The sequence below is a fragment of the Pongo abelii genome, chromosome 4, assembly GCF_028885655.2.
Source record: "Pongo abelii isolate AG06213 chromosome 4, NHGRI_mPonAbe1-v2.0_pri, whole genome shotgun sequence".
In the NCBI taxonomy this organism is placed as follows: Eukaryota; Metazoa; Chordata; class Mammalia; order Primates; family Hominidae; genus Pongo; species Pongo abelii.
In genome coordinates this window covers 6,744,331-6,771,554 of record NC_071989.2, presented here as the reverse complement: position 1 = coordinate 6,771,554, position 27,224 = coordinate 6,744,331, and the positions used below count along the sequence as shown (strand labels likewise).

Genomic DNA, 27,224 nt, shown 5'->3' with positions numbered 1-27,224 from the left:
CTTCCGTATTTGTAGCATAAGATGGAAAGCAAGAAGGTTAAATGATTCTCCCAACAGCACTAGGTATGTGAGGGGATTCAGATGAAAATGCCTGCCTCCAAACTAGGCTGAGGCCCCGCTCTCCCAGCACCTACTCCGGCACTGCCTACACTGGATCACTTCTGCGGACCCAGAGATTCCTGGATACCCAAACCTGTTCAATTACCCACTGACCCTGCTAACGTCAACCCCCAAATCCTGAGATTATAGCCTCTTCAGCCACCAAATGCTAACTAGCAGTGGGTTAATAGAAGGTAAACTTTTAATCAGACAGTGCACAGGAAATGTATTTGGCTATCAAGAATCCTTAATGAGAAAATACTAGTTTGTATTTTAGAATGCAAACTTGTTTGACATTTTCCTATCGGGTAAAAATACTTAGAAAATACTATTTAAAGAGAATTTTTGCTTGAATCTTCATCAAAACATAAGATCAATTTTTCAAACACATGTCCTAAAATATCAGCAGAATGTTTTCTATTGCGTTTACTTCCCACAGTCCTCCCACCTGTCTTCTTCATGTTTCCAGCATGAAGCATTTTTGCACCCCAACAAATTAAGTGTGAGAAGCAAAATGCAAAGCAATGAATTCATCATAACACTAAATTAAATCTTTCTGCCAATTTCCTCTGTAACCACAGTCTTTTCCTTTAGCTGGCATTTCTCGCCTTAGATTCAATTACAAAGAATCTATTTGTAGCCCTTAATATTGCATGGACACCATCCCAGCCCCCCACTAGCCCATGCCATGCAGTCTGGTACTCACCTAGTTGGAAGATAAAGACCTGTACTAAAGCTGCCAAATATCTGTACCTGAAAGAAAGAGTAGTTGCCTTAAAATGTATACCACAAACCAAGCAGTCACACTACCATTATTTCTTACTAAAAGAAAGCCCTCACTATACCCTTGGGTAAAAAATAAAACTACCTTGGAAACTGATGGAGGGGACCGTGTAACAATCAACCAGAAAATTCCCTTTAAGTTAAAGACATGCCCCAAAAAGGAATGTTTAAAAACTCAAAATTAAGAGGTGAAACAAGTTTTGTCCTCACCCTATAACCCTTCAAAGCTGAGGACTTTTCAGAGCTAGCTTCAAACCCTTCAACCTCTTCTTAAACCCACAGCTAAGGCACTGGGGCAGGGCTTTGTCCTAGGGCTCTGAAGTTTAAAGCCAAAAATATGTATCATTTTAAAAGAGGCGCAGAAAACTGGGTCTCCCTTGCCCACCGCCCACCAAGAGCACACATGCCCCTCAGAGCTGGGGCACGGCCAGCCCTGCTGGTCCACTGAGCCCAGCCAGCAGTAGGGAAGGCTGCTGAATAGAGCTGGCCGGGGCAGGCTTCACGCTGCCTGCACCAAGCATTCCAGAAGGCCCCACTCCACATGTCAAAAAACACTTGTTCCTTCACTGCTAGAGTGGTGTGTGATGAGGGAACACTTCCAAGTTTTACAAAAATGAACACATTATATGCTACCATGTGTGGTGGTGGAGAAGCAGGGGTGGGTGACAGGGTGAAATTTCTAAATTTTAAGGTGAACTTAAGAGAAACAATCACACCATTCTCCCCCTTCCAAAAAAAAAAAAACCCAACAAATCCCTCAGCCGATGGTCCTCGCACTTGAGTGTGCGCCAGCGTCACAAAGATGTGCGGCCACCACAGGTGTCTAAGGCAGCAGGTGCAGGTGGGCCAGGGGCCATGCATTCCAGGCGACGCAGGCCTTCTCAAAGCACACTTGGAGAACTGCTGCCTCGGGCCAACGAGAAAAGGTCTGTGTGGATCTAGCCGACACATCATCATCACAGCGTATTTAAATTTACTTGCACGTGACGTGCAACACAGAACTCCAAAGAACATACTCACATCAGCCGTCGGCCAAAGGTCTTTCACCACAGTTTCGATCCGTTTCACCACCTCTCTTCTCATAGCTGCTTCTTCAGGACAAGGGGACATGAAGTTATAAAAGTCAATTATTTCCTCATGTAGTCTAATGGACAAAAGAGAAAACATACTAGAGTTACAATGAAACGTCACCACACTTTCTGTTCTGTTCTTACATCAGGATGACACTCAAACATATTTCTGGCCACGAAATTCAGTTTCATTTCTCCTCTGAGAGTATAAAATGAAAACTCTGTGCTCAACAAACTTACACAGTATGACTTAGCAACACTAAACAAGTGAATTTTGTCAATACCAAGTATCAATAAATGTACAACTGGCCTTTAAAGACTTATCCAAAAAAATCATCTCAGTGACTTTATATTGAAAAAATGAGAGAATTCCACGGAAATGTGAAAGCAGCTTTCCAGTGAACGTGGCACAGTCAGGCACAGTTCTGAGGGTGGGAACCAGCTCCAGCACATGCCCCAAGGCCCCATCGGCACCTCCCTGAGTGCCTCACGCTAAGGAGCATGGGAGGGACTGAGAATGGGCCAAGGTGTGGGGAAGGAACATGCGAACAGGAAAAAGATATATGAGTCCTCAGGGGCCCGGCGGCCCAGGTCTGCCCAAGCTACCTGGTGACCATCTACTAAATCCTGGTTTCATCTGCCACAGTCTCAGCAGAGAGAAACAGGGTCCCTGGAGGCAGAAAAGCTGATCTAATTCAATACTCAAGTATTCTCTCCTTAAGAGGCCAACAAGGAGGTCAAAACCCAAATGCCTGTGGGACAGCAGTAAGTAGGGCCTCTCTCTCTTAACAAAGCTCTAAAGCAGTGTTTTCAAGCACCAGGAGCAAGGCCTGGAAGACGCCTCATGCCGCCACCTCAAAGGTGCTGATCTCCTGTCACCCCATGGGCTCCAAGAGCTGAGGTCAGCCCTGTGGCCAGTGCCACCAGCCTATGTCATGAGTTAAGGCTGAGGCCTACACAGATGACTGCAGGAAAAGTGCTGTCGTCCTCTTTTCCTTTAAGGGATTAATTAAAGATGGAGCGAGGGGAAGGCAAATTATCCAGTCCTAGGAATTATAACAAATCAAACTCACCTGCTTCCATTCTATGACTCCTAGGAATTATAACAAATCAAACTCGCCTGTTTCCATTCTAAGTTTCATACAGCAGAAGACAAAACAGGGCCAACGAACAGCTGGCAAAGTGGAAGCAAGTAGCACCTCTTACAGGACCTGCCAGGGGTGAGTCCAAAGGTGAGTGGCCCCACATCAGCCTACAGTTTTTGGCTCTTGTGTAAGGTTAATTTCAACGGTCTCTCACCTAAAGTATTGCCACTTCCCACCCCGCCAAAAGAGTCATTTGGAGTAAGCATTCCAAGCCGTCCACAGAGGGTTTAAGGCTAGGCTACAAGCACACACGAGACTCCAGTAGCAGCAAATAAATGCTGGGCACGCTTGCTTATGAAGCACCTGCAAATCAGGCCATGCCTGGAGCCTAATTTTATCTATCACATTTAATTTAAAAAAATATGTGGCCAGATGCAGTGGCTCACGCCTGTAATCCCAGCACTTTGGGAGGCTGAGGTGGGCGGATCACAAGTTCAGGAGATCAAGACCATCCAGACTAAAATGGTGAAACCCTGTCTCTGCTAAAAATATAAAAAAAAAATAGCCAGGCGTGGTGGCACATGCTTGTAGTCCCAGCTACTCGGAAAACCGAGGCAGGAGAATCGCTTGAACCTGGGAGGCAGAGGCTGCAGTGGGCTGAGATTGCACCACTGTACTCCAGCCTAGGCGACAGAGCAAGACTCCGTCTCACCAAAAAAAAAAAAAAAAAAAAGTAAGAAAAAAACCTCACCCCAAGCATGGTCCCAATTCAGACAGCCACCAGTCCAGCTGTTAACAGATCCCAACATTAAAATATTTTTTCCAAACTGATCAAACTACAAGAGCTTTGAAGTAAAGCTTCTATCTTTTCAACAATTACTGAGCACCAACTACATACTTTCCTACCAGCTCAGTAGGCCACTTTAAAGTCTGAGGTGTTACCTAAAATTTCCTACCACTTAGTAATGTAAGCAGGACTAGATATGCCACGTTAGCAGGTTAACATCCACCCCAGGGAAGAGCCACAGGCCAGCCTCTCTCCATCAGGAAGAACGTCTGGGTGGATCCCTTCACCTTGACCAGTCACTATCACTGTCACTGCAGAGAGCTAGGGACAGTCCTAGGCTATCCATGAGAACAGCACTGGGAAGTCTGTCCACCTAAACCACTACACCATGTGGCCTTCTGCACCTCACAGTCCTGTTCTGAGGATAATAACAGGAGTAGAGAAATTTAGAGAGATTCTAACAAAGATGCAGGCTTGGAATTATTAAATAATTGGCCCAAAGTCATGGAAGAATGCCAAAGCTAGGATGCTAAAATTCTATCCACATCCCCCAGATTTAACTCATTAAAGCATACTGTAAACAGGGCATTCCAATTTGTCAAAATGGCACTCCACGTTTCCACCTGCAGAGTAGAATGTACTGTCAACTTTAAGTTCTACCTGAAGTAACGGCAACATCAAATAGCTTTCACGACCTGTGCAGCCACATTCACCACCCTCAGGGGCATCCCCTACTATCAAGACATGCTCAACACTCCAGGAAAGGAAAAGCACGGAGATAACACCTGCTGCAGTCTGCCTTAGACACACAAAATCAGCGTAACACAGCATCCGTTTTTGTCAAATGTCTGTTCCCTTGCACAGGGAGAAGAGGGGGTGGCCTGGTATTCCTCCCCTAAATAAGGAGAGATAAATGGCGAGGCGTGGCCTGCCCATGCTCCTAGCAGAAGTGGTGCTCAGGGGAACACTGTCCTCCTGACCTTGGCATTGTGTCTAAACAATAAGATGCACTAATAACCACACCTGTCTGAAATCTGTAATAAAATGCACCTAAAAGTGAGCAACTGCTTTAACAAATATTAGATAATAAGAGCCAAGAATAATTTTGTTTTGCCTTCTCAGAACAGAATGGAAACTGCCGGGGGCCCGGCCATCCATGCCTCTTGGATGAGGGAGTCAGACAAGAAGGCTCTGGTGAAGCACCCCACTGGCCCTTCTTCAAGGAGAGCAGGGACCAGCAAGGTGCCGCACGACTCCAGGACTGCCCACGAGACAGAGCGTGAGACTGGTGGCGGCCACGGGACAGTGCCAACCATCATCATTACATCCTCTGGGCCGGCCTGAAAAGCCCCCAGCCTGCCTTCTGCTTGGCTCTTTGTGAGGCCCTCAGAGGGCGAGGGGTGGGGGCCGGGCAGCGAGGCGGAACACTGACCAAACTGAGAAAAAGTGCGCAGTAAGAGCAGCCCAACAAAACCCACGTGAGGCCACCGCCCAGCCGTGCCCACCCAGCGGCCTCCCTGGCCCCTCGGCCTCCCTGCAACTGCACGACTCTGGAGGCCATCTGTGGACGGACGCAACGGCACACTGGCTCCATCTCCGGTGCCCAGAACAGCACTTGCCGGTGCATGGAATCAATCAATCAAGTTTTGCTAAGATATTCTGCTGACCTTGTCATTGCTGATGTACACTCTCTATAAGATGACATCTAAAATTAACATTCTGAAAATATTTTACCTCTGCACTGAATAATTTGATTTGTTAGCAGAAACCATTTAAATCGCCAATTATCTCTTTAAAAATGTAAACATTTTTACATTTTTTGGATTATCTCATTCAATACTAACACTGCCAGGACTTTTCATTGCCTTAGGAAGCTGTGCACATACCTTCACAGATAAGCCCTGCTGACCACAGGCCACGCCGCCAGCGCCAACTACAACATACCTCCTTTACTCATCTATGACTTCAAATACTGAATACGCCCACTGGTTCAATTCTCCAAAAGTCTGCCACAGAAGTACATCAATGAAAAGTTTTAATCATTTCTCCTCAACAAAACAGAAATAAGTTTAGTCTTATGTTCTCACATACCAAACCTCCAGGGAATTTACAGCTGGTAGGACGTCTGCATAAAAACCACACTAAAGTCTCCTATCCACAGACCAGTCAACAATATCTTTTAAAGCTCAATTTCAGTTCTGCTCACTAGTGTTCAGTCTCCAAATTGAAGAAATTTCTATGCATCGACCATAATAGAATAAATCCCTCTACAGTGGATCACAAAGGTGGCATCTCAGAACCAGTAGGACACAGTGACAGCCCTAGGCAGCCCCGGGGCCCTGCTGCCCCCCAGGCATGCCATCATTCCCCTCGACAAAGGCTGGCGGCACGCCGGGAAGCAGCACCAGCCAAGAGGCGGCCTGACCATCCTCCCCTGCAGCCTCAGGCGGCCACTGAGACCTGGTAAGTGCCTGGGAGGGCTTTCCCTGGAGGCTTCTTAGGGAGGAGCTGGCACACAGCCCTCTGGCCTCACCCTCTACTCCTGACACATTAGGCTGGCACTCTCCAGCTGGGGGCTGTGAGTGGCCCAGGAAACTCCTATATGATACACATCTCATTCTCAGCTGAGGAGCTAAACGGACAAACTGAGGTGGGGCCAAAGGACACCACGCCAGGAACACTGCCCCCAGAACCAGGAGCAGAGTTTCCAACTGCTCCGTGGTGACTTCTAGCCTCGTCTTAGATTTTGTCACCATTTTGAGTTGGCTGTGGTGTAGAAAGGAAGTAGGATCTATAAATGAAGCAAGCCTCTGATGCTTGTCTCCGCGAAGTGAAATCCTGGGACGTTAGCAAGGCTCCAGCCCCACACAGAGCAGGGGCAGCTTCCCGATCCATTGCCATGGAGCAAACTCTGAATGATTCATTTCCTAGTTATCTTAAGAAAAAAGGAAATGGTGACAGCAGAGTTTTTTTTTTTAGCGAATTTTCATTTTAATCAGGAAACTACTCGAAAACAGAATTCTGAAGCATTATTTCCTAGTGTGCTTTACTAAAAATTAGAGAATAAAGTTCATTGAAAAACAAAAGATCACTCTCGTTTACAATCACTACCTTGCAAGAGTCCAAACCCATCGAAAGGTAACGACTGACTTCTCAATTTAGTATATTCCCGATTTTCTGCTTTTAGTACTAAAAAGCAAGATCAGCAATGTTTTTGTATTTTAGTATCTGGTATATGCTTGCTGTACGTATTTATGAGACCCAACTTACTGAGCTATTTTAAGAGCAAAAGAAGGATCCTACGGTTAGAGAACAAAACTATATTATTCCATAGCTAATAAAGCTATTGATGACAACAGGTGACCCATTTAGGGGATGATTTTCAGCTTTAGAAGCTGAGCTAAAGGGATTAACTGGTTTTCAAGTTTGTACAAATTTGAATTAAAGCCAAAGCCAGGGAGGACTGGCTGGTTTTGAAGCTGGGGCCAAAGAGGTGAAGCAACCCCACCCGTCCACTGCCTCACCCAGGCGGGCGCTTTGTATCCCTCCCAGGGCAGAGCTGGCTCCTCCCCCATCTCAGCCCCAAGGCTCTGCCCTGCCTTCCCCAAAAGGCACAATTTCTAAATTGTTCAAAGGTGACTTCTTTGTAGTCAACCCAAGGACAGGCAGCTGCACTGCAGTAGGTAAAGGGCAAAGAAACTAAAAGGCAAAAAAGGCAAAGGTCATGGCCCTGAAGCCAGGAGAGCGTATGTAAAATAAAACACTTTTACAGTGTTATACAGAAAGAACAGTGGGGCTGGAAGAGGCACACCAAACACTTCATAACGCAGGTCTCTGGGTGGGGAACATACAGGAACATACTATGGGCTTGCTTGTCTAGGACATTCTCCTAGACTTTAAATCCAGTAGCTTCTTTTAAGCAAAGTGATGGTCAAGGTCAGATTTCATTCAATGTTTAAGGGAAAGGAAACGTCACAAAAATGAACATGCCCTCTTCCTCCAATCTGGTTACAAGAAGTTTCAAGCCAGGAGTGTTGGCCCAGGCCTGCAGTCCAGCTAGTCAGGAGGCTAATGTGGGAGGATAGGCTGACAGCCCAGGATTCGAAGCTACAGTGAGTGGTGATTGCACCACTGCACTCCAGTCTGGGCAACAGTGCAAGACCCCATCTCAAAAAAAAAAAAAAAGTTTCAGCACCTTAAACCCACTGAATATGAGGAGCTGCACTCTGAAGAACAGGTGCTTCCAGTCTTCCCAACTCACTGAAATTTCACAACTCTCAACACTCAGGTCTACAGTTCTGTCCATGTTAATTATGTGCCTCAGTTTACCTTTAACACCCCGTTAATCTCATCAATCCTGAATGCTAGGGAAAAAGTGATTTTACAAACTGCATGTGAGTTCAGTTCCCAGTCTTTTCCATTACAACGTAAAATGCGACAGAAAATACTGGAAACTCATTAACTGTGAATTTATTCTCTCCCTCTCCTCCTCCAACTCTTCCTTCAAAACCCTTAAAACCAGTGGTTTCTCAGAAATCGAAGTTCCCTCACTTCAGCTCCACAATGTTCACTATGCATTTTTGCCCCCAAAAAAATACCTTAGTGAAAATATTTGGAGTTAACCACTGCAATTTTGTAGATTTTATAACATGCTTTGATACGATTACACCAAAACAACAACTGATTCAGACACTACTACGTCGCACTGATAGGGTCTGGATTAATGTTTAACTTTAACTAGGAAGAGTGGGTTGTAAGCAAATCACAAGTAAAGCATAATGAGGGAATGTCTGCATTGCTTCTATTTTGAGGGATCAATGATCCTCTTTAAAGCATCCATTTACTGATACAGTTAATGAGCTAATTATAAATCATTTTTATTTATTTTTGATTACATTACAAGGCAACTAATACCTGCACAAATTAGAAAACCCAGAAGCAGGCCTTCAAGGCTTTTTTTTTTTTTTTTTTTTAAATCAAGGCTCGAAAGAAGGAAAAGGACTGAAACTATAAATGAAACCCTTCATGTTTCTAGGGCTGCCAGTCAGCTGCTTTTATTGCCTGCCTCAGTTCCTCCCACTCTGGGCAGGGAGGGACCTATCGATGTGCCTTTCTACACAGGGGCTACGAATGAAGCTGCAGGCTCACGTTTAAGGGGAAGGCCAGGCAAGGACCCAGGAGAGTCTGCTGCAGAGGAAAGGGGCGCCTGACAGCTACCGACAGAGGAGGAGGGTGCACTCCCCTGGAGGAGGAGCAGGAGCTGTGAGTCTCCTGAGACAACCAATGCTAACTCGGTTAAAAAGGTTAAGACCGACTAACATTCACAAAACAGCCACGGCAGAAGGGCTCTGCAGCTTAGGAATCAATGCGGAACTCAGATCTACACGAATTCCACCCAGCAAATGTAAGCCTTTTTTCCCCTTCCCTCCCACATCTCTCCTGGGATGAGCCATGTAGGATCCTGGAGCAGGTGATGTCCCAGGGTCAGTCAAAACCTCACCGGAGGGTGAGCAGAGGTGCCTTTGTGGGTGCTGGGAGGTGCAACACTTTCACCCTCGTAAAGCAAACCCAAGCACACTGCAAATGCTGCAAATGCCATGCAAAGGTCCTGGGGCCACTCGAAGGGTGGGGGGAGAAACAACAAAATCTTCTCTTCCCCTCAGAACAGAAAGTAAGAAAGGGCTTAGGTACCAGAAGCTTGTAATAATTAAGCTACAGAAAAAGTACTTAACTTGGGAATCTGCATTGGTTCTAAGCCCACTGCTAAAGAAGAAAATGAGGCACCAGACCAGGATGAAGCCCTGCCATCTCACAAACTGAGTGGGTAGATACTCCAGCAGTGGGGCCAGAACTACTCAGAACCACCCCACACCACAGGTACCACCTGAAGCAAACCCAGGGGAGGCACCCCACCTGCCTAACATGTCCTCAACCCAGCTCAGCCCAAAAAAAAAACCACCAAGGGGTTCAGTCTCCTAATACTGGAGTCTGAAACAACCCACAGTGCAATCAAGGGCCCACAGACTCTGAAAGAGATTTAAGGAGAGGCCAAGAAGGCACTTCCTGAGCCACGTCTGCTGGCTCCGATCCACCTGCCACCCAGCCTGGCAGTGCAGCCACAGCACAACTGCTGACTACCGCAGGGCAGCTCTGGGTGCTCCGAGGGAACCGCACCTGCTGTGAAACTGCGTGACTGCGCCTGGAAGCTAGCGCAAGCCTTGCTTGCTAGCTCAAGCAGCTGATCACTTTTGAAATGAAAAGAGCTATACTTTCTGTTGTCTTTCCAGATATCCTTACACTGGATGAAAGATAAGCGAGCATCATCTTTTAGGGCAACAATACAGAATAAGAGCCTAGAGGCTAAAAACATTAATATCCTGGGACACTACACAATATCCTTACTAACATTCACACTAGATCCTCCCAAATAATAGTCTTTGAGGCAAATATTACTATTTTCATTTTATAGATGACAAAACTAAGTATTCATTAGACATATGGTAACTGGCCCAAGATCATACACAACCAGGACGCAGTCTTCATCTTGAAGTCTGAGCCACTGAGCTGGAAGCCACACTCACGAAGGAACCCAACACAGAAATAGGCCAGTCCTTTCCTAAAGAGTGAAAAGATGTAAATATAACTCCAATTATTCAGAAAATTGTGTACATCTATCTATACAATATTTTAAAGTTGTTTAAAAGAGCTTTTTAAGGACAGGAGGAAATGCTTACCTAGCATTTTGTTAAATACAAAATGATACATTTGCTACATATTTAAAGCACCATTAAAAGTGACAAGAAATATGCTCAAATGTTAACAATGGAAAACTTATAGGTAGTTTCTGTATTTTCCAAATTTTCTTCAATAAGTCATCATTGCTTTTATAATCCTAATAAAGGAAATGTAATAATTTCAGTTTTACTAATTCATACTGCAAGGGTCAAAGAGCAGACATCACTGTGCCCGTCTTAAGTCTTCTGTAAGAATCTGGTATCCCCCAGCCTTTACACTAAAGTCACACCAGCAGGGGCTCCCTCTGGGCTCTGCCGCCCAGCACCACAGGCCCTCATGCTGCTGACCCTGTGTCAGCTCCTAGCCCCGCATGGCTAAAAGGCCCCTTCGGCCATAAAGTTCTGGGTCTGGTTTAGAAAGTTATCCCATACCCCAGACTGCAGCAGTACACGTCCCTGCCCTGCCAAAGGCAAGGCCCCTGAAAAAGCTATCCTACAATCCTGAAAAACCTCCAGATGAGCTTTGTGAGGAAGGTGTTCTCTCAAGTGCCCCAACCACACTAGTAAGGCCAACCAGGCTCTCTCCATCATGCCAGCTCTCAAAGGCACTGCTGCCAGGGGGCTGTGCTGAGTGGGATTCTGAGGCTACATTACATAGCCTTAGTAGAAAAAACTGTTACTATTCATTGGTGATGAATACTCATTAGCTGACATTCACCATCTGCCTGCTGTGACCAGGCACTCACTGTATGACACGCTTCACTGAGTCTGATGAAACCACCGTCACCCCATTCTACAGAAGGCTCAGAGGCAAAGCACCTGCCTACACCTCACAGGCGCCATGAGACCCCAGGCAGCAGCTGCAGCTCTGCAGCCCCTGCCCTCTGCACAGTCAACCCCTTGAGGCCCCGCCAAGATGACAGAAAACAACTATTCGAGAAAGGACTATACAAAAGGCTGGAAATCACCAATTACATAAAGTAAGTATGAGTGAGTGAGAGAGAAGGAGAGAGAGAAAAGAACTCACTGAATCCAAAGATGTAAGCCAATATTAAAGCACAGCAAGCAGATGGGATTCGTGGTCTGCAGTTATTTACCATGAGCCTCTGCGCAGCGCACCCTGGCTGATACAGACAGTAGAGCTGTGGGCAGGATGATGAGATGGACAGGGGGGCATGATGGGGGAGATAAGTAGCCAAAATAAACCAAAAAGTTGCTATGCAGAAATTTAAACTGGTAACCACGGCTGTGAACTTTAGGTTGGTCAGGGAGAGCCTCCCTGATACCAAGTGGCTGGTACTGAGGCTGACATGGGAAAGGTAACGAGCAGCCAGTTATGGAAAGACAAGGGGATAGCACTCTGGCACAATGGACAGCAGGACGGGGCCCCCAGGTGGGATGGACTAAGTGGGCACCAAAGGCACCAGCACAGCCCAAGCAGCAGAGTCTAAGACCAGGCCTGAGTGCACCCGTCCCCATGGGCCACCTACAGAGCAGAGAGTCTGAAGCCTGGAGGAGATTCAAGATGGACCAAAAGGACTTAAGCCCTCAGAAGGTCAGGATGCAGAGCCCAGGTGCCAGCAAAGGCCCCACCGCCTCCTGCTGAGATGCCAGGCCCTCAGCCTGCATGCAACCTGGAAGGGGAGAAGGTCCCGGCGGCAAGGTGGGAGGGGTTTCGGTGAGCAACACTAGGAAGGGCTTGGGTGAGCGACATCCATGGCATGCCAGCTGTGTGAGGGCAACACAGCAGAAAAGGGAAGGGAAGAGGGAGCCCAGCACGGAAGAGCACAGGAGCCAGGGATCAGAAAGGACGCCCAGGATGCCCTGCTCCACAGAAACACCGAGTAATGACACATTGAGAAAGCACAGGGTGGACGGCGACAAGGAGTGGAACAAGAGCGAAGAAGCAACTGCACTAGGGTGGTGAGCTGGGGACCAAGGCAGGCAGAGCCCATGTACTAAGACAGCTAAGGTCTCTGGGAGGCTAGGCCAAGCAAGACAGACACTCCCACCCACAGGAAGATGGGACCAGTAACAAAGTATCCAAGACTCAAGAGAAACCCCCCCACCATGCTAAGGCTGACCTCAGTCTATATCCGGATCCTCAAGCAAGCAACTGAGGCAGCAGTTGGGCGCGGGAGGGAGGGCGCTGAGGACAGCTGGGCAATCAAAGGCAACCGCCCATTCCTGGGAACTGGGTCTCACCTCTGATTCCACACAACCCTCCAAGCCAGAGAGGACAGGCAACACACGTGGGTTCTGAAGCAAAGAGGGGCCCAGTCACCTGCGACCCAGGCACATGGCAGATTCAAGGAGAGTACTCCCAATCAGCTATTTGGGACCCTGACCATTCAACACACACGACAAAAAGGCACCAACAGTGGCTCCTATCTGCAAACGTGGTAGAGGACAGTGGATGCCAGGTCAAGGTGGCGCGGCACAAGTCACAGACAGAGGACACTGCAGCATGCCCTGCAGGACCACAGGACTGAGCTGACCAGAGGCAACACGGGGGGCGTCGCCTCAAAGAAACTCACCAGAAGCATGAACCACATTAGGAACTTAGAAATCTCAGGCAGCAGTCCCGGGAAGCCTCCTGGTGATGAGCATGAGGTCTGTGGAATATGCTGCAAATCGTGGTTTCCCAGGCAGAGACGAGACTGCAGACCCTTCAGAAGCCTGAAGTGCCTGAGGTCAGATCGCGTCCCAAGTACAACACAGGAACGCAGCTCCCCCTACATGGTGCTGTCATGAGGACTTAATGAACCCACACTGGCAAGTGCTTAGCACAGGGCCTGGCCCTCGGTAAGGGCTCGGTGCAACAGTGGTCTTAACTATGAACAAACTACAGAGGCTGAAAATTCATGGACACAGAAACACCACCACTGGGCACCACAGGAGGGAGAAACAAAGGCTGAGCCTCCAACCTACACAGCCCAAGCAAACCAAGACTTCATCAAAGCTTTTACTCTGACGTTGCTGCACTTAGCCACTTCAGGTTTTCATCATGTTTTATGCTCTTAGTCTCAGCAGTATCTCTTAGAAACTAGTATTTCCAACTGAAGTTGGACATCTTTCCCTTTCAAGCAAAATTAATAATTTGGCAAATTTATGTAAAGATAAGACTTTTAATGTAAGTATTTCTACTGACCAATCCATGTGTCCATCTACACGAGCCTAGAGAGAGAGGTCCTACAGTGGCAGTCACCTGACTGTGCTTCTGGGTGGTGGGATTGAGCGACTTTAGAGCTTTCTGCTTTAAAAAACAAACCACGGATCAGTTTTGTAAAAACAATGTCATTATGTTTTAGTTAGTTAGCACAAAGCACTCTTAGAAACAACCTCTAGCTTTAAAGCAATCAGCAAATGGCAGTGTAAGATGGCACACACAGCAGGTGGTCCCCAGCCTCACAAAGCAGCCTCTCTCCAACTGGTGATGACAGCACCAGGTCCTCCCGTTTGGTTGACAGAAGTCACCCTCAGAATCCTCTTGGGAAAATCAGGGCACTAGCTGTCCATCTCTGGAGTCTCTGAATCATTTGGAGACTGGGCAGGCCCTCAGACAGCATCGGCATCTCTCCTGAGAAGCCAGACATCACTTCTCTGGAACTCAGCATAATTGTTTTCTTTTTTTTTTTGAGACGGAGTCTCGCTCTGTCGCCCAGGCTGGAGCGCAGTAGTATGATCTCGGCTCACTGCAACCTCCGCCTCCTGGGTTCAAGAGATTCTCCTGCCTCAGCCTCCCAAGTAGCTGGAACTATAGGTGCATGCCATCACACCCGGATAACTTTTGTATTTTTAGTAGAGACGGGGTTTCACTGTGTTAGCCAGGATGGTCTCAATCTCCTGAACTTGTGATGCGCCCTCCTCGGCCTCCCAAAGTGCTGGGATTACAGGCATGAGCCACTGCACCCAGCCTGTTTTCCTCTTTATTAGCTTACCTCTTTGGACAATTATCGCTTTGCTCTACATCTGCAGTGGCTAAATAGACAGGCTACAGAGTGAGACTACCTGGACTCCAACGCCGGCTTTACACCTACCAGCTGTGTGACCCCAGGCCAGCTGTGCCGAGAACAGCCTCTCCCAGGAGGGTGGCAGGAGACACTGTATAAAGGGTGAGGGCTCAGTCGGGCCAGTGGCGATCACTACTGTGGCTAGGACTATACACCACTCACTTGATGACAGCAAAGGAAAAGCTGAGGTCCCCACCTATTAAGGGAGGCTCTGTGAACAGCAAGTCGTCTTCCCCAACCACAGGCCTTGTTATTTTATTCTAAAACCAATCCTAAAACGCCCTTTTTACTCAATGAGTCTGCAAGCTTCAGTTCATTCCATGCTTTCATCTCCCTGAATAGTTCCCATAGATTCCTACTCTTCAGAGTGTGGTCTCGGCGCTCTATCCTTCCACCCGCCACACTTGTCCTTCAGCATGAACATCAGTGTCTTGTGAGTCAGAACCACAAACTCCAGACAGATTCACCTTTTGCTTTCTTCCATGAGGTAACTCATAATGACACTTTAGAATTTCTTTGCATTTCACAGGACGTGCAAGGTATCCTTTTCTATATTTTTGGCCATCATTTCATCATTGTCCTTCCATTTTTTTATAATGTTTTACGTAAGTTTAGAGACGATGCCTATAACCAAAATACACTTTACTGTGTTGCGCCACGGGCCCATCTCTGACCACTCACAGAGGTCTTGCGTGGTTCTTCACTCCAACATACCAGTGCCCTCTCTGTGGGGGAGGTGGGAAGAAGCCCAGGCTGGCACACCATGCAGACTTGCATCTGGGCACCAGTGCCTTTATTTTCTAGTAGCGCCTTGGGCAAGACGCTTGAATCACTTAATGCTTAATTTTTCTCTCTTCAAAATGAGTTATCGTCCAGGATTGCGAGACTGCAGGTCAAGTCCCCAGTGCAGCAGTGCTGACTGAGGCGGCTGCGCTGCCAGTCCTGCTTTGTCTTTCAACTGCCGTCAGATTAAACAGCGAGTAAACAGCTCATCAGATGCTCCACTCTTCATAGAATGCAACTTCTAAGAATACTCCAGGTGACAGAAATCCCATTCCCGCACTGCAGGCTCCCTCCAGGCCAGTTCTGGAACACCTCAAGAAAGCACGAACCTGAGCGTACTACTGCGCAGGACTGGCTTCCCTACGAAATCCTCAACACTCCCCAACCCCACAGCTGTCGACTTTGTCCTGTGGTGGCTGTCAAAGCGCTCCACCACATCTGCGTCTAACCTCTTTAGGAAAACAAAGCAAAAGGCCCTGTACCAACATATTTGAACCATGTTTGTAGAAAGAGTTGCTAGGTTCCATCCCCCGCATGTTAGCGACGTCTTGCTCACTGAACACTGCTAGGTGTAAAGTACCCAGATGTCAGCCGTGAATTCACATTTCCAACTGCAGCACCTTTTGCCAGGTCACGTCAGCCTGTCAAGGCTTCAGTTTTCTGTCTACAAAACAAGAGTAATATCACTCATTTCATGGGTCAGCTCTGGGAACTCAAGGAGCAAACTCGTGCAGAGAGCTAAGCCAAAAGAGTCCCACACACATGAGCCACAGTGGTGCTGGTGACCAGGAAGACTGTTGAGAGAAGGAAGTGACCGTCTGCACCATCATTAACCTGCGTGCAAAAACGCTGAGACCTATCACCTGCATGCTGGACTGGAGACACTCCAGGTCACAACAGCTGCTCTGTGTTACGCTCTGCTACGAACCTATTTTATGCTTCATGTGCTATTAAAACAGCGGCTTTTTGAAAAGGATTTGCATTGGAAACGCAAACAATTTCTAGAGCTTTCACAGTGGTAACTTGCTGAGTAACACAGCTTTTACTGTTGTATGAGTTTCAATTTATTTCAGCAACAGTTAGTGAATCAAACACTGCTTCAAATAGAGTCTAAAGTTACTGCAGTTCAGAGCCGTCTAAATACATGGCCATTTAAATTTTAATTAAAAGTAAATAAAATTAAAATTCAGCTCCTCGGTTGCATTTGTCACATTTCAAGTGCTCAAAAGTCACATATGGCCAGTGGCTACTGTATTAGTCAAAAATAGAATTATTCCATCTCCACAGGAAGTTCTACTGGACAGTGCTGTTCCAGTTGCCTACATAATGTTCCCTGGCCCTTAATTTTGTTTTCCTTCGCTATACACAGAACACTATGTTAGAAGCTGCAAAGAGTTCAGAAAACACTTCATCCACTCCTACTATGTGCATGAAATAAAAAAACCTTAACCAACTTTAAGCGAGTTACACAGAGCAGCACATACAAGCCTGAGCAAATACATCAAGAGTACCCTTGCCTCTGGGGAGATGAGATTCTTATTTAAAGCTGTAGAACAGTGCTGATGTACCTTCAGAACTGTTTAAAAAAAAAAAAAAACAAACACAAAACTAGAACAAACATTATTCATTATTAAGGCATTGTTAAAATGTTTTAAAAATAGAAAGGTATCTTTCAATTCACAACACCCCTCCAGCCCCCCACTCCCAAGACTCAGAACATTCAGTCTTTAGCAGTTTTCACTTTGGTCTGAAAGTGAAAGTTGTATTTCAAAAACCAAGAAAAAGGCTTTTCCTGTCCAGCTGGCAACAAGAAGGACTTAATTTTTGGTTTCAATTTCCTTAAAGAGAGGAGAAAAGGGCAGCGGTGGCCTTTTTAATCTCTCGCATGACAACTCACAGAGTGCTTCCAAGTCTTGCATGTGCTCTCTGAGGTGGGTGCCACAGGCTCTGCTTCATAGGTGGGGAAACTGAGGCTCAAGTTAGAAACCGTGGCGAAACCAGCCAAAGCCAGACCTGTGAATGTGTGACATGGGCTGATGGAGCTAGGCTCTCAAGAGCCAAGCACGTGGCTCCCAAAGCTGAGAAATGGACTTCCGAAGCTGAGAAATGGACTCCACCCAGCAGGTGTGAAGCAGAAACATCAAAATATATTCGACTTTTCACATCCTAGCCATTCCTTCAGATCAACAGGATTCCAGAAATGTTACAATGATCTGAAATCTCTTTCAAACAGAAAGACAGAAATCACGTAACACCCACATCCTAGCACCTGGGAAACTAACTCCAATCTGAAGCCACAGGAGAGCCTAACTGGTTGTGCACAGCAGCTGATTTAGGAAAGAAAAGGATCACAAGCCCACAACAAAAAGGCATGTTGTTGATAATCAAAGACATTCTCTGCCAACAGGGCCCCTCAGAGCTGCTCCCATCTCACCCACCCTGTCAGCCGAGAGATGGATAAACCTCGCAGAGATCCACCCCGCCCAGGCCCAGATGTGGCCCACCCCCGGCTCACTGCCAGCAAATGCAGTGCACACCACCAGAGTCCAGGACACCAGGGACAGGCTCATAGGGCACTCTCTAGTGGCCCAATAGTGGACAACTCATCTCCATACTTCTCCAGGCTTTCTAACTTTTCATAGTTAGGTATTAATTTTTATAATAAGAAAGAAAGAGCAGTTAAAACTAAATGATGACGTTTTTCAAATACAGTATAGAATTTTCTTGACTGTTTTCTGCTTTTGCATTCTACACTGTAAAACAGAACACTAGTTTAGCCACTCTCCAGGAAGGAAAGCAGATAAACTGCAACAGACTTTTTTAAAATTCTAAGACAAACAACAAAAGTTTCCCTTAGCATTTGGTTTATTAATACTCCGAAGACTTGCCATCCCCCACCTGCTCTCCTGAGTTGGCAGATCCTCCTCCTGCTCTTCTTTCTTGGGAGATACTTACTTAGTGGCTACCGTGTGCTTGGCACTAAGAATGCGGGCTACAATACAGCCCCGCCTTCCCTGAGGAGACTCAGGAGGGCAGTGGGGTCAGCTTTGCAATAGCAGCAACTCCACAAGAGCCAAACACTCAGAGGGGGCTCAGGAAGGGACAGAGGAAAGAACCGTGTGGGAGTTTTCTTGTGCCTCCTAAAGGAGGCACGGTGCTCTGAAGCCAAGGTTCTGGGGAAGCCAACATTCCTACGAACCTGGGCTTGCAGGACAAGTGTTCCCCACATCTTCTGCAAAGCAAAGATGGACTGTTATCAACTTAAGAGAACTGGGTTCCAGAGGTGACTCTTGGGTAAGTCATCAACACCCACCTGCATAGGAAAGACCCCTTTCCTAAGCTAGCCAATGCAGGACACCTTGTGAACAGGACTTTTCAATCACCGTATTTTCATATATTCACACAGCTTTCCTGCAAACTTTTATTTATTTATTTATTTATTTATTTATTTAATTTATTTATTTTGAGACAGAGTCTCGCTCTGTCACCAGGCTAGAGTGCTGTGGCGCGATCTCGGCTCACTGCAACCTCCAACTCCCTGGTTCAAGGGATTCTCCTGCCTCTGCCTCCCGAGTAGTCCTGCAAACTTTTCTTAAATGACGTATTTTAAAGAATGTCCATCTAAGTGCAGCACAGAAAGGTTCTCCTGGTTATGATGGCTGCCTGAGTTCAGTAGTAACCACCAAGCCAGAGGACGGAACCGGCAATCTGCAAGAGTCATTGCGATGGGCTGGAGTCCAGTCAGGGGAAAAGTGTTGGACAAGAAGAACCACAACATCCTCATCAACCGATTCCACGCCAGGGGAAGTCTACCCACAAAAGAACCTCCTCCCCTCAAGGTCCTACACCCTACTCCTTGGAACCTGTGGCTCTGATGAGGTTATCACACCATGATCATGTTGTACTACTATATGACCTTCAGGTAGGCAGGTTATCTGCAGCAGCCTGACTCAATCACACAAGCCCATAGAAGCAGGGGGCTTCCTCCAGCTGGCGGGAAACGTCAGAGAAATTCAAAGTACCTTGCTTTGCAGATGGAATGCAGGTGGCCTTAAGAAGCTGACAGCGCCCTACCCAACTTCCCTGCTGGCAGCTAGCAAGCAATCAAGGACTTCCATCCTGCAAGGAACTGAATTCTGACAATAACAGGAATGTGCTGGTAAGAGGACCCTGAGTGCCAGCTGAGAGCACAGCTCGCCAACATCTTGACTTCAGCCTTGCAAAAGCCTGAGCAGAGAACCCAGCCCCGCCATCCCTGATCTGACACACAGAATCCGCCAGACCATAAGTGAGTGTTCTTCTAAGCCTCTGAGTTTATGCTAATTTGCTACACAGCAACAGAGAACTACCACAACATAGAAATCTCAAAAATAGGATGCTGCATGAGTGTGCATCCCCAGTGTTGGGAGAAAAGGCATCCTGGCCACCTCACTCAAGCACATGTCCACAACAGGTCAGGTAACTTGGACACCTGTCAGTGCTGACTGAGACCACCTGCCTGCCCTCCCTGAGGTGCTTCTCAAGGCAGGTTCAGAGTGGCAGCTTTCAAAGAGGGTGAGGCTTGCCATCCAATTCACTGCAAAGAAGAGGAAGCACTGACAAGCCAGCCACACCTCCTAAAAAGGGCCTCTCCACGGCAGCACTGCGGCTTCTTCAATCTTCTGCAAGTCTGGGTGGTCTGACTCTGCCACCCCTCTGTACCTTTAGTCCAAATTCTGGTTGCATCCTCAAAAATCAAGTTTCTGAATTTGAATCTCAAGGTTTACTGTTTTTTTTTCTTCTTAACCTTTTTTACTCCACAATTACAAAATCAGATCCTAAACCATATGACCTAACTGAGGCATAAAAAGTTCTTATTTTCCAAGGATAACTATTAACTCTTCTTCCACAGGACGCTTACATGAATCCATTTAAAATGAGGACAAAATCTCATATTAAATAGTGACCAAAGAACGTTTGAGACTTTACCTTGAGACACAAATCTTAGAACTTTTTACTTTAAAATATTTACTTAAAATTACTTTGAAAAATTATGTCACAAACATGCATTAAATATTTCTGAGAAAAAGCAAATGACACTATTGTTCCATCACACGCTCACAGCAGCAAGACAGAACCCACTTTGCTTCATTCTGACTTCCACAGCACGAGCATTAAGCCTTTTTTTTTTTTCTGCTAAAAGATTGGAGGCCTCTCATTCCCAGCCAGTTTAATACTCCGACCCTCCTTTTCCAGAGTCTGTCATGCCCTCCTGGGCAGCCCCTTCTCCAAGTGTCAGCTGTCCTGACCTGGCCAGTCCTCGCCTATCAGTGACTGGACATACGGTGCAAGCAGTTCTCCAGCAAAACTTTCCTCAACTCCAGCACAGCCAGTGTCTTGCAGTCGATTTTCAATTTCACCTCGTGGAGCTTGGCCATGGAACAAAAGACAGGAACAAGTGATGCTATTACTAAATGGAAGGAGTGTTGGAAGAGCTGATGGATGAAATTAACTCCTCTTCCTCCTGCAACAGTGCAGGAGCAAGTATCTGCTTAGTGTGATCATGCACGCTTTTCTTCACAAGCTTATACCTCTGGGACTCAGAGAGTGAAACTCAGAAAGCAAGGTCCACAAATGCCACCGCCACCCTTTAACGCAGGTCTCACAACAACCTCTCTCATGCATCCTGGACACTCACAGGAAAGTACGGGAGGGAAAGACCCCTAGAGTGATGTCTCCCGTGCTCTGCAGCAGGCCCTGCTGAGCATCACAAGGATGTTCCGGACAGGTCACACCTGTTCTACTTTATGTCAGTGAGGTCAGGCTAGAGGGAGAGGGGGGATCCTGGTTGCGCCTCCAAGCTCTGACTCCTTCACAAGAAAGAATTGAGAAAAACATGCACCAAGTTGGAAACGACTCTCACCAGGGACCTTGTGGGGCATGGCTGACCATGTCCTACGCCGACAGTGGTCGGTCTCTCTCAGACTTCAAACTAAGAACAGAATTTCCTTTGAGTTAATAGAAGATATCAAAAGATGAGATTAAATACCAAGAAACCTGCAGAGAGGAAGTTGCATACACCTGCTGTACACTGCAGGCACACCTGAGATGGCACAGCCCTCGAAAGGCCAAACTGAATAGAAGCTGTTCAGGGCCCGGGACACCTGCACGTGTCTTCGTTCAACTCCATTCTTCCTGGGTCTCTGTAACACACCAGTAAGGATGTGGCCAAATATCTGAGGGCTATGCTCCCACTCTCACTTATGCAAGACTTTTAACCTGAAGAGGTTTCCAAAGCTGCTAGAACGACCATGACAAAGTAACAACAGCCCAAAGCCCTGCTGGGTCAGGGGATGAGAGCACTTCCAAGTGACAGCAGCCAGAGGCTGGGATGCAAAGGGCCCAGGGCCCGTCCACACACCTGACCAACATCTCTAGGTCAGAAGCCCAGGTAGACAGCACAGCTCACGCTAAGCACACCATTCCCAAAACAAAGGCTTGGGATTTCAATCAAACAATGGAATAAGAACCAGAGCCAAAAGGAGCATTTCACCTCCTCTCCTCTGAAGGTTCTTGCACCAAACCCTGTCCTCTTTCACCTGCTTTTTCTTCATCCTACTTGAGGCAGAAGGCAGACTGGCAGTCTCACAAGGCCAAGCCACCAGGCAAAGTGTCCAAGGGCAGAAAACTCCTCCCTAGAAAAGGACAAATAGTGCGGGTTGCCACATGGGCTACCAGGCAAAGACCCAACTGGGTTCAGTCAATGCTCCACAGCAGGCTCATCCTCCCATGAGGAATGCACACTGCATTTTCAGAAGTGCACGTCCTGGGACTATATCACAACCCCAGGCAGCTTCTCAGCAACAAGGTCCTTTACTATTGGCCAGCCCAGGTGTGCCTTTAAAACTCAGTTATTTCCTTAGCTAAGCCACAACTGAAAGACTTTTTGGTGTCCTTTCTCAACACTCTGGGTAAGCTGATGGCCAGAAGCAAGTTCTAGACAGAACTATTTCTTCATACAAAAAGGTTAGTTCATATAGGACCAAGGGGCCATGTGGAAATGATCACCGGGGGGACCTTACCTCCTCTAGCCACAGGCCCAACTCTACCACCGCTTAGATTTACTTCTGAAAGAGTAGCTCTAGGAGTAGCAGCCCAAGCAGAGGTCACCGTGCCCTTCTGGGCACATAGCAGGTGGTCCTCACAGGCCCTTTTGGGCAGAGACGGCAGGAAGCGGATGCACCCAAGGCCATACTGGAGGCATGGTACACACCACCCAGAGACAGGCAAGGAGAGGTCTCCAGCAAAGGGGAAAAGGAAAGTTCCAAGAGCATGACTGCAGTATCAAACCAGACCTCCTGGCGGGCTTCAGAGCCCTCTCATGCCCTACACCATACTGCCTTACAGATACGTTCTAACAGGTTGGCAAGGGGTGGGGCCAGGAGCCAGGACCCAGGGCCATCTGAGCAGAAGAGCCCTGGAGGTGTTGCTGAGTTTTAGGCTTTAGTCTTTAATGTGGGGGATTGGAGATGGGGGAGGTGACATCACAGGGTGAAGGGGAATCTGACCAGACCTGCTGGCAGAGAAGATTGCCCCATTAGCCGTGATGGGAAAGGACTCAAGCAGGACCGACCAGAGTGCATCAAAGGCACCTCCGGCTGCTTGAGCAATCTCCACAGAGGTAACAAGGCCTGCATGAGGGAGGATGAGGGGTGGAGAGATTAAAAGGGCCAAACAAACAGCATGTGATGAGAGACTGGACGTGGGTGACGAAGAGCGTGAGAGGGGACCTGCACAACTGAGCAGGGTACTCTTGTGCTCTAGGCAGGGGGCACTTGCAGGCAGGTTTCAGGGTGGGTCAAGATCATGAGATTGTGTCTCCCATGCCGTCCCTGCCCCAGATCCCCAGATCCTAGCACAGCACCTGACCCTAGTGGGTTCATTCACTAACAAAAGCAACACTACCTACTGAGCCTGACTAGAGTTACCAGGAGGAAACAGCTCGGGGAGCCCAAGTGAGGTGCACGGGGCCTGATGCGCTACCGCTTTCTAAGAGCAGAGGTACAACCCAAGACTGGCAAAAACCACGTGTCTTCCTGTTTTTTCTAGTGCTAAGAGAAACGGAGTCCATTCCAGTTACATAACAGGCTGGAAACCTAAAGGTCCTCCCCAAGCGAGCCCTTAGGTATATATTGCTATTCATCAAGAAGAAACTGCTCCCAACCACCTGCTCTCAGAAAGTTCTACAGGTTAGAACTGGAGGGAGAGGAGAGGAGTCTGCGCTCCCGCCAGCGTCTGCACTGCCTGTTTACACTTCGGGGAATTTAGAAGGTATCGCTTGTAGCCCAAGCCAGGTGAAATAAGTTACAGAACATGCAGCTATTACAGTGTATCACACGCTTTAAAGAAGTATCAACTCGTGTTTCCCAACATACTTCAAATGAGAAACAGAGTTACAAGAAAAAGTTCACTGTAAGCACTCCCAACACCTAGCAATTGTGGTTATTTGTAGGACTCTACTGCATGCAACAACCCTCATACCCCGGAAAATCCTTAATTGTTTTTTAAATTGGGGGAAAAAATTGTGCAAGGAAAAATTATCATTTAAGTCTTAAAATACTGACATACAATCTACACATAAATTACTTCCAGACGCTCAGAAAAGCCCAAAATGGCAAAGGGGCTGCGTCAACAGCATCACACCTGAACAGCCTCACCTGGGACAATTCCAACCCCGACACACACACCACCTTTCGTTTCATTCCTTGCAGTCTGTAAGTGCACTAAACTTAAGTAGAGCCTCTAATTCCCTCTAGGCGGATGTAGAAATATTTAAAATAAAAATAGCATCTTCCAAAGAATAGACACATATGACAAATCTGTTTTTTCTTTGAATTAAGCCAATGATTATAAACCATAGGCGATGCTTATGTTAATTGCAGCACGAAATTAAAGCACCCAACACCCCCCAAAACATGAATCACCTCTAACTTGACAGTTAAATTTTTTTAAAAAATGAAATTAAAAAGGTTAATATTTACCTTCGACGTGATTTGAGTTCCTGGCAATACTAAATTATTCTGCAACTTAACTTACATGAAATTCCACGCTTATCTACGCCCCACTTTGACAAGGGGTTCCTCACTTGCCTGGAGGCGGGGTGGAGGGGGAGAGAGTCGATTTCCCGTTCCAATCTCAAGAGTAAAAAAGACAAATACCTGCAGGTCCTACTCAGCAACCCCTTTCTTGCACCGTTACTTGTAGGATCTGGGCAAGTCACTCCACTATAAATGAGTTTGACATTTAAAAAAAAAAACTTTCAGTGCAGAGTAGGGCCTTGGCCTTCGCCTTCAACATCCATCCTCCAATAGCCTGGGCGCCTGGGACGGGTGTCTGCACCACGGGCGCCGGCCAGGACCATGGTCCCCGTCCCCGCCCCCGCGGCCTCCCCGCGCACTCACCCCTGGATGCCCGGGCTGTACGCGCGGCTCTTCCACGGGGTGCCGGGCCGCGGCGCCTGGGCCCCGGGGCCGCCCCCTCCGCTGAGAGCGGCCGCGCGGCTGCCGGACAGCAGGTAGTTGAGGCCGTAGGTGCTGGCCTTGTTCTCGCGTTTCCGGCGACCCGGGTGGAACTGGTGCTGCGACGGGGAGCCGGCGGGCGCGGGGCCGCGCGGCCCGGGGTGCCCGTTGGCTGTGCCGGGGGCGCTGGGCGCGCCGTCGGCGAAGTTGAAGAAGGCGCCGCCGCGGCCGCCGCCCGGCCGGCCCAGCGAGGCGCTGCTGGAGGACGACGACGAGCAGCCGGGGCTCTCGGTGCCCGACTCCGCGTTGGACGAGGACGACGACGAGGACGACAGCGACGGCGACTTGTGCAAGCGCCGCGCGCCCTCGGCCGCGGGCCCCAGCGCCGTCAGCAGCGCGGGGGGCAGCGCGGCGGCCGCGGCGGGGCCCGGCGGCGGGGGCGACGCGGCGGGCAGCGCGGTGCCCAGGCCGCCACCGCCCCGCCCGGCCGCCCCCGCCGCGGAGGCCGTGTCCAGCGCCGGCGAGTTGAGGCAGAAATAGGACGCGAAGCCCGAGCCGCCGCGGCCCACGCCCTGCGAGGTCTCCCAGATCTGCATCCACAGGGCATTGGCCGGCCCCTTCTGCTCGGGCTGGATCCAGGCCACGCGCGGATCCATCCACGCGCCGCCCCCGCGGGGCCCGCGCGCCCGCCCGCCCCGACGCGGCCCCGCCCCCGCCGCGCCCCGAGGCCCGGCCGCGCGCGCACGGACGGACGGACGGACGGGCCTGGGCCGGTGGCGGCGGCGGCGGGCGGGCCGAGTCCCGGCCTCCTGCTCGAGCCGCGCTCCCGTCGGGCTCCGGCGTGGGGCGGCGGCGGCGGTGATGGCCCTGGGCAGGCCGCGGCGGGCGGCTCCGGCGCTTGGCGCGTCCCAGCGGGCGGCTGCGGTCTCGGGGCTCCTGTTTCACGCGGCGCGGGGCGGGCGCGGGGGCCGCGGCGGCGGCGGCGTTCCACTCGGGCCGCGGGGAGAGGCCATCGGAGAGGGGCGGGCGGCGGGGCCGAGGGGGCGGGCCCAGGCGCCGCGCGGCTGAGGGACCCGCGGGAGGCGCCGCCGCCCGTGCGCCTAGCCCTCAGTCACGCTCGCGCCGCTGGCTCGGCGCTCCTGCGGTGGCGGCGGCGGTGAAAAGACACTCTCGGCGGCGACAGCGCGGGGGAAGGAGGGGACCGCCACCGCCTCCGCTCCAATGAGGGGCGGGGGAGGGGGCGGGGACGGGGGCGGCAGGAGGAAGCGCGGCCTCGGTCGCCGGGCCGTGTCGCCGGTGCGCACGCGCGACCGATTTCAAATCCTCACTAGACACCGCCGCCGTGGTTACCGCGCCTGCGCGTTGGGGCCCAGTCGGCGCGGGCGGGGTGAGGACGGCGTCAGAAGCTACGCGACTGGGAGGGGCTGGAGGGAGAGGCGGCGGCGTTGAGCCCTTCCAGACTAGGCCGGGTTTGGGTGGAATGGGCAGCCGCTGGAAGGCCCGCACGCCGCCCTCGGCCCGTCGCGGCACGCAGACCGGGGCGTGCAGACATGCGCGCTAGGGCCGGTGTCGCCGGGCTGCCGCCTGAGCCACGCTGCGCGTGCGCAAGGCAGCGTGGCCGTCAGCGCCACCGCCACCGGTGGAAGTTTCCGAGCAGCCGGGCAGGGGCAGCGAACGCCACCGCAGGCGCTTCCCCCGCCGGCCGGCCCTCCCTCCTGACGTAAGGGCGGGCCCCGGTCGCAGATCCCGCCCCAGGTCTCTCATTCGAGGGTCCGTGCAGCAGGTCACGCTGCGCTCTCTGGGGTCCGCGCGTCGGCCCACGTGCTCACTGCACCTCGCGGGGTGAGCAGCCAGCGTGCGGTGCCGGGTGGCTGGCTCCGCCGCTCCGGAGCCGGGAAGGACGCGCGGCGGAGTCCTGCTGCCTAGCGGGTCTGCCTACAGGCGTTTGGTTTGCTTTTTAAAATGATTTTGTGTGCGCAAAGTGAAGTGAAAACTTCCAAGTTAATTCCCTGGGCAAAATGGGCAGTGCTAGCCGAGGAACGGCTGGTGGGCGGCGCGTCCGGCCGCCGGCTTCGATTTTTCCAGCTGCACCGAGCGGGCAGGAGTCAGTGGGAAACCGCCCGCCATCCACAGCCTGCCGTTTGCCATCCCGGTGTCCCGAGCGCGATGGAAGCCGGGTTGACAGTGGCACTGTTTGGAATACAGCGCCAACCACACATCCTGTGAGGTCCAAAGCAAACGCCAGTGTCGTTGTCGATCATCGCTGTGCCCCGCGAGCCTGGGCGACGTGAGGCCCCGCGGCTGCCGACCTGTCTTCAGGGGGAGTCCCCGCAAGTGCACTGCCGGGGCCAGGGCCCTGAAGCTGCCCAGTGG

The 27,224-nt window shown here is 49.7% G+C and overlaps 1 protein-coding gene across 2 annotated transcripts in view; it reads right to left on the bottom strand.

Moving 5' to 3' along the window:
* TENT4A (terminal nucleotidyltransferase 4A) overlaps positions 1-26,046 on the bottom strand; it is a 43,511-nt gene extending 17,465 nt beyond the window's left edge. For both annotated transcript variants that reach the window (XM_024247335.2, XM_054555395.1), the window contains exons 1-3: positions 24,795-26,046; positions 1,903-2,026; positions 806-852 (exon numbers count right to left, since the gene is read on the bottom strand). In XM_024247335.2, coding sequence (XP_024103103.2) covers positions 806-852; positions 1,903-2,026; positions 24,795-25,507 — 884 coding nt within the window. In that variant the 5' untranslated portion in view covers positions 25,508-26,046. The remainder of the gene's footprint in view (positions 1-805; positions 853-1,902; positions 2,027-24,794) is intronic.
* Between the last annotated feature and the right edge of the window lie 1,178 nt (positions 26,047-27,224).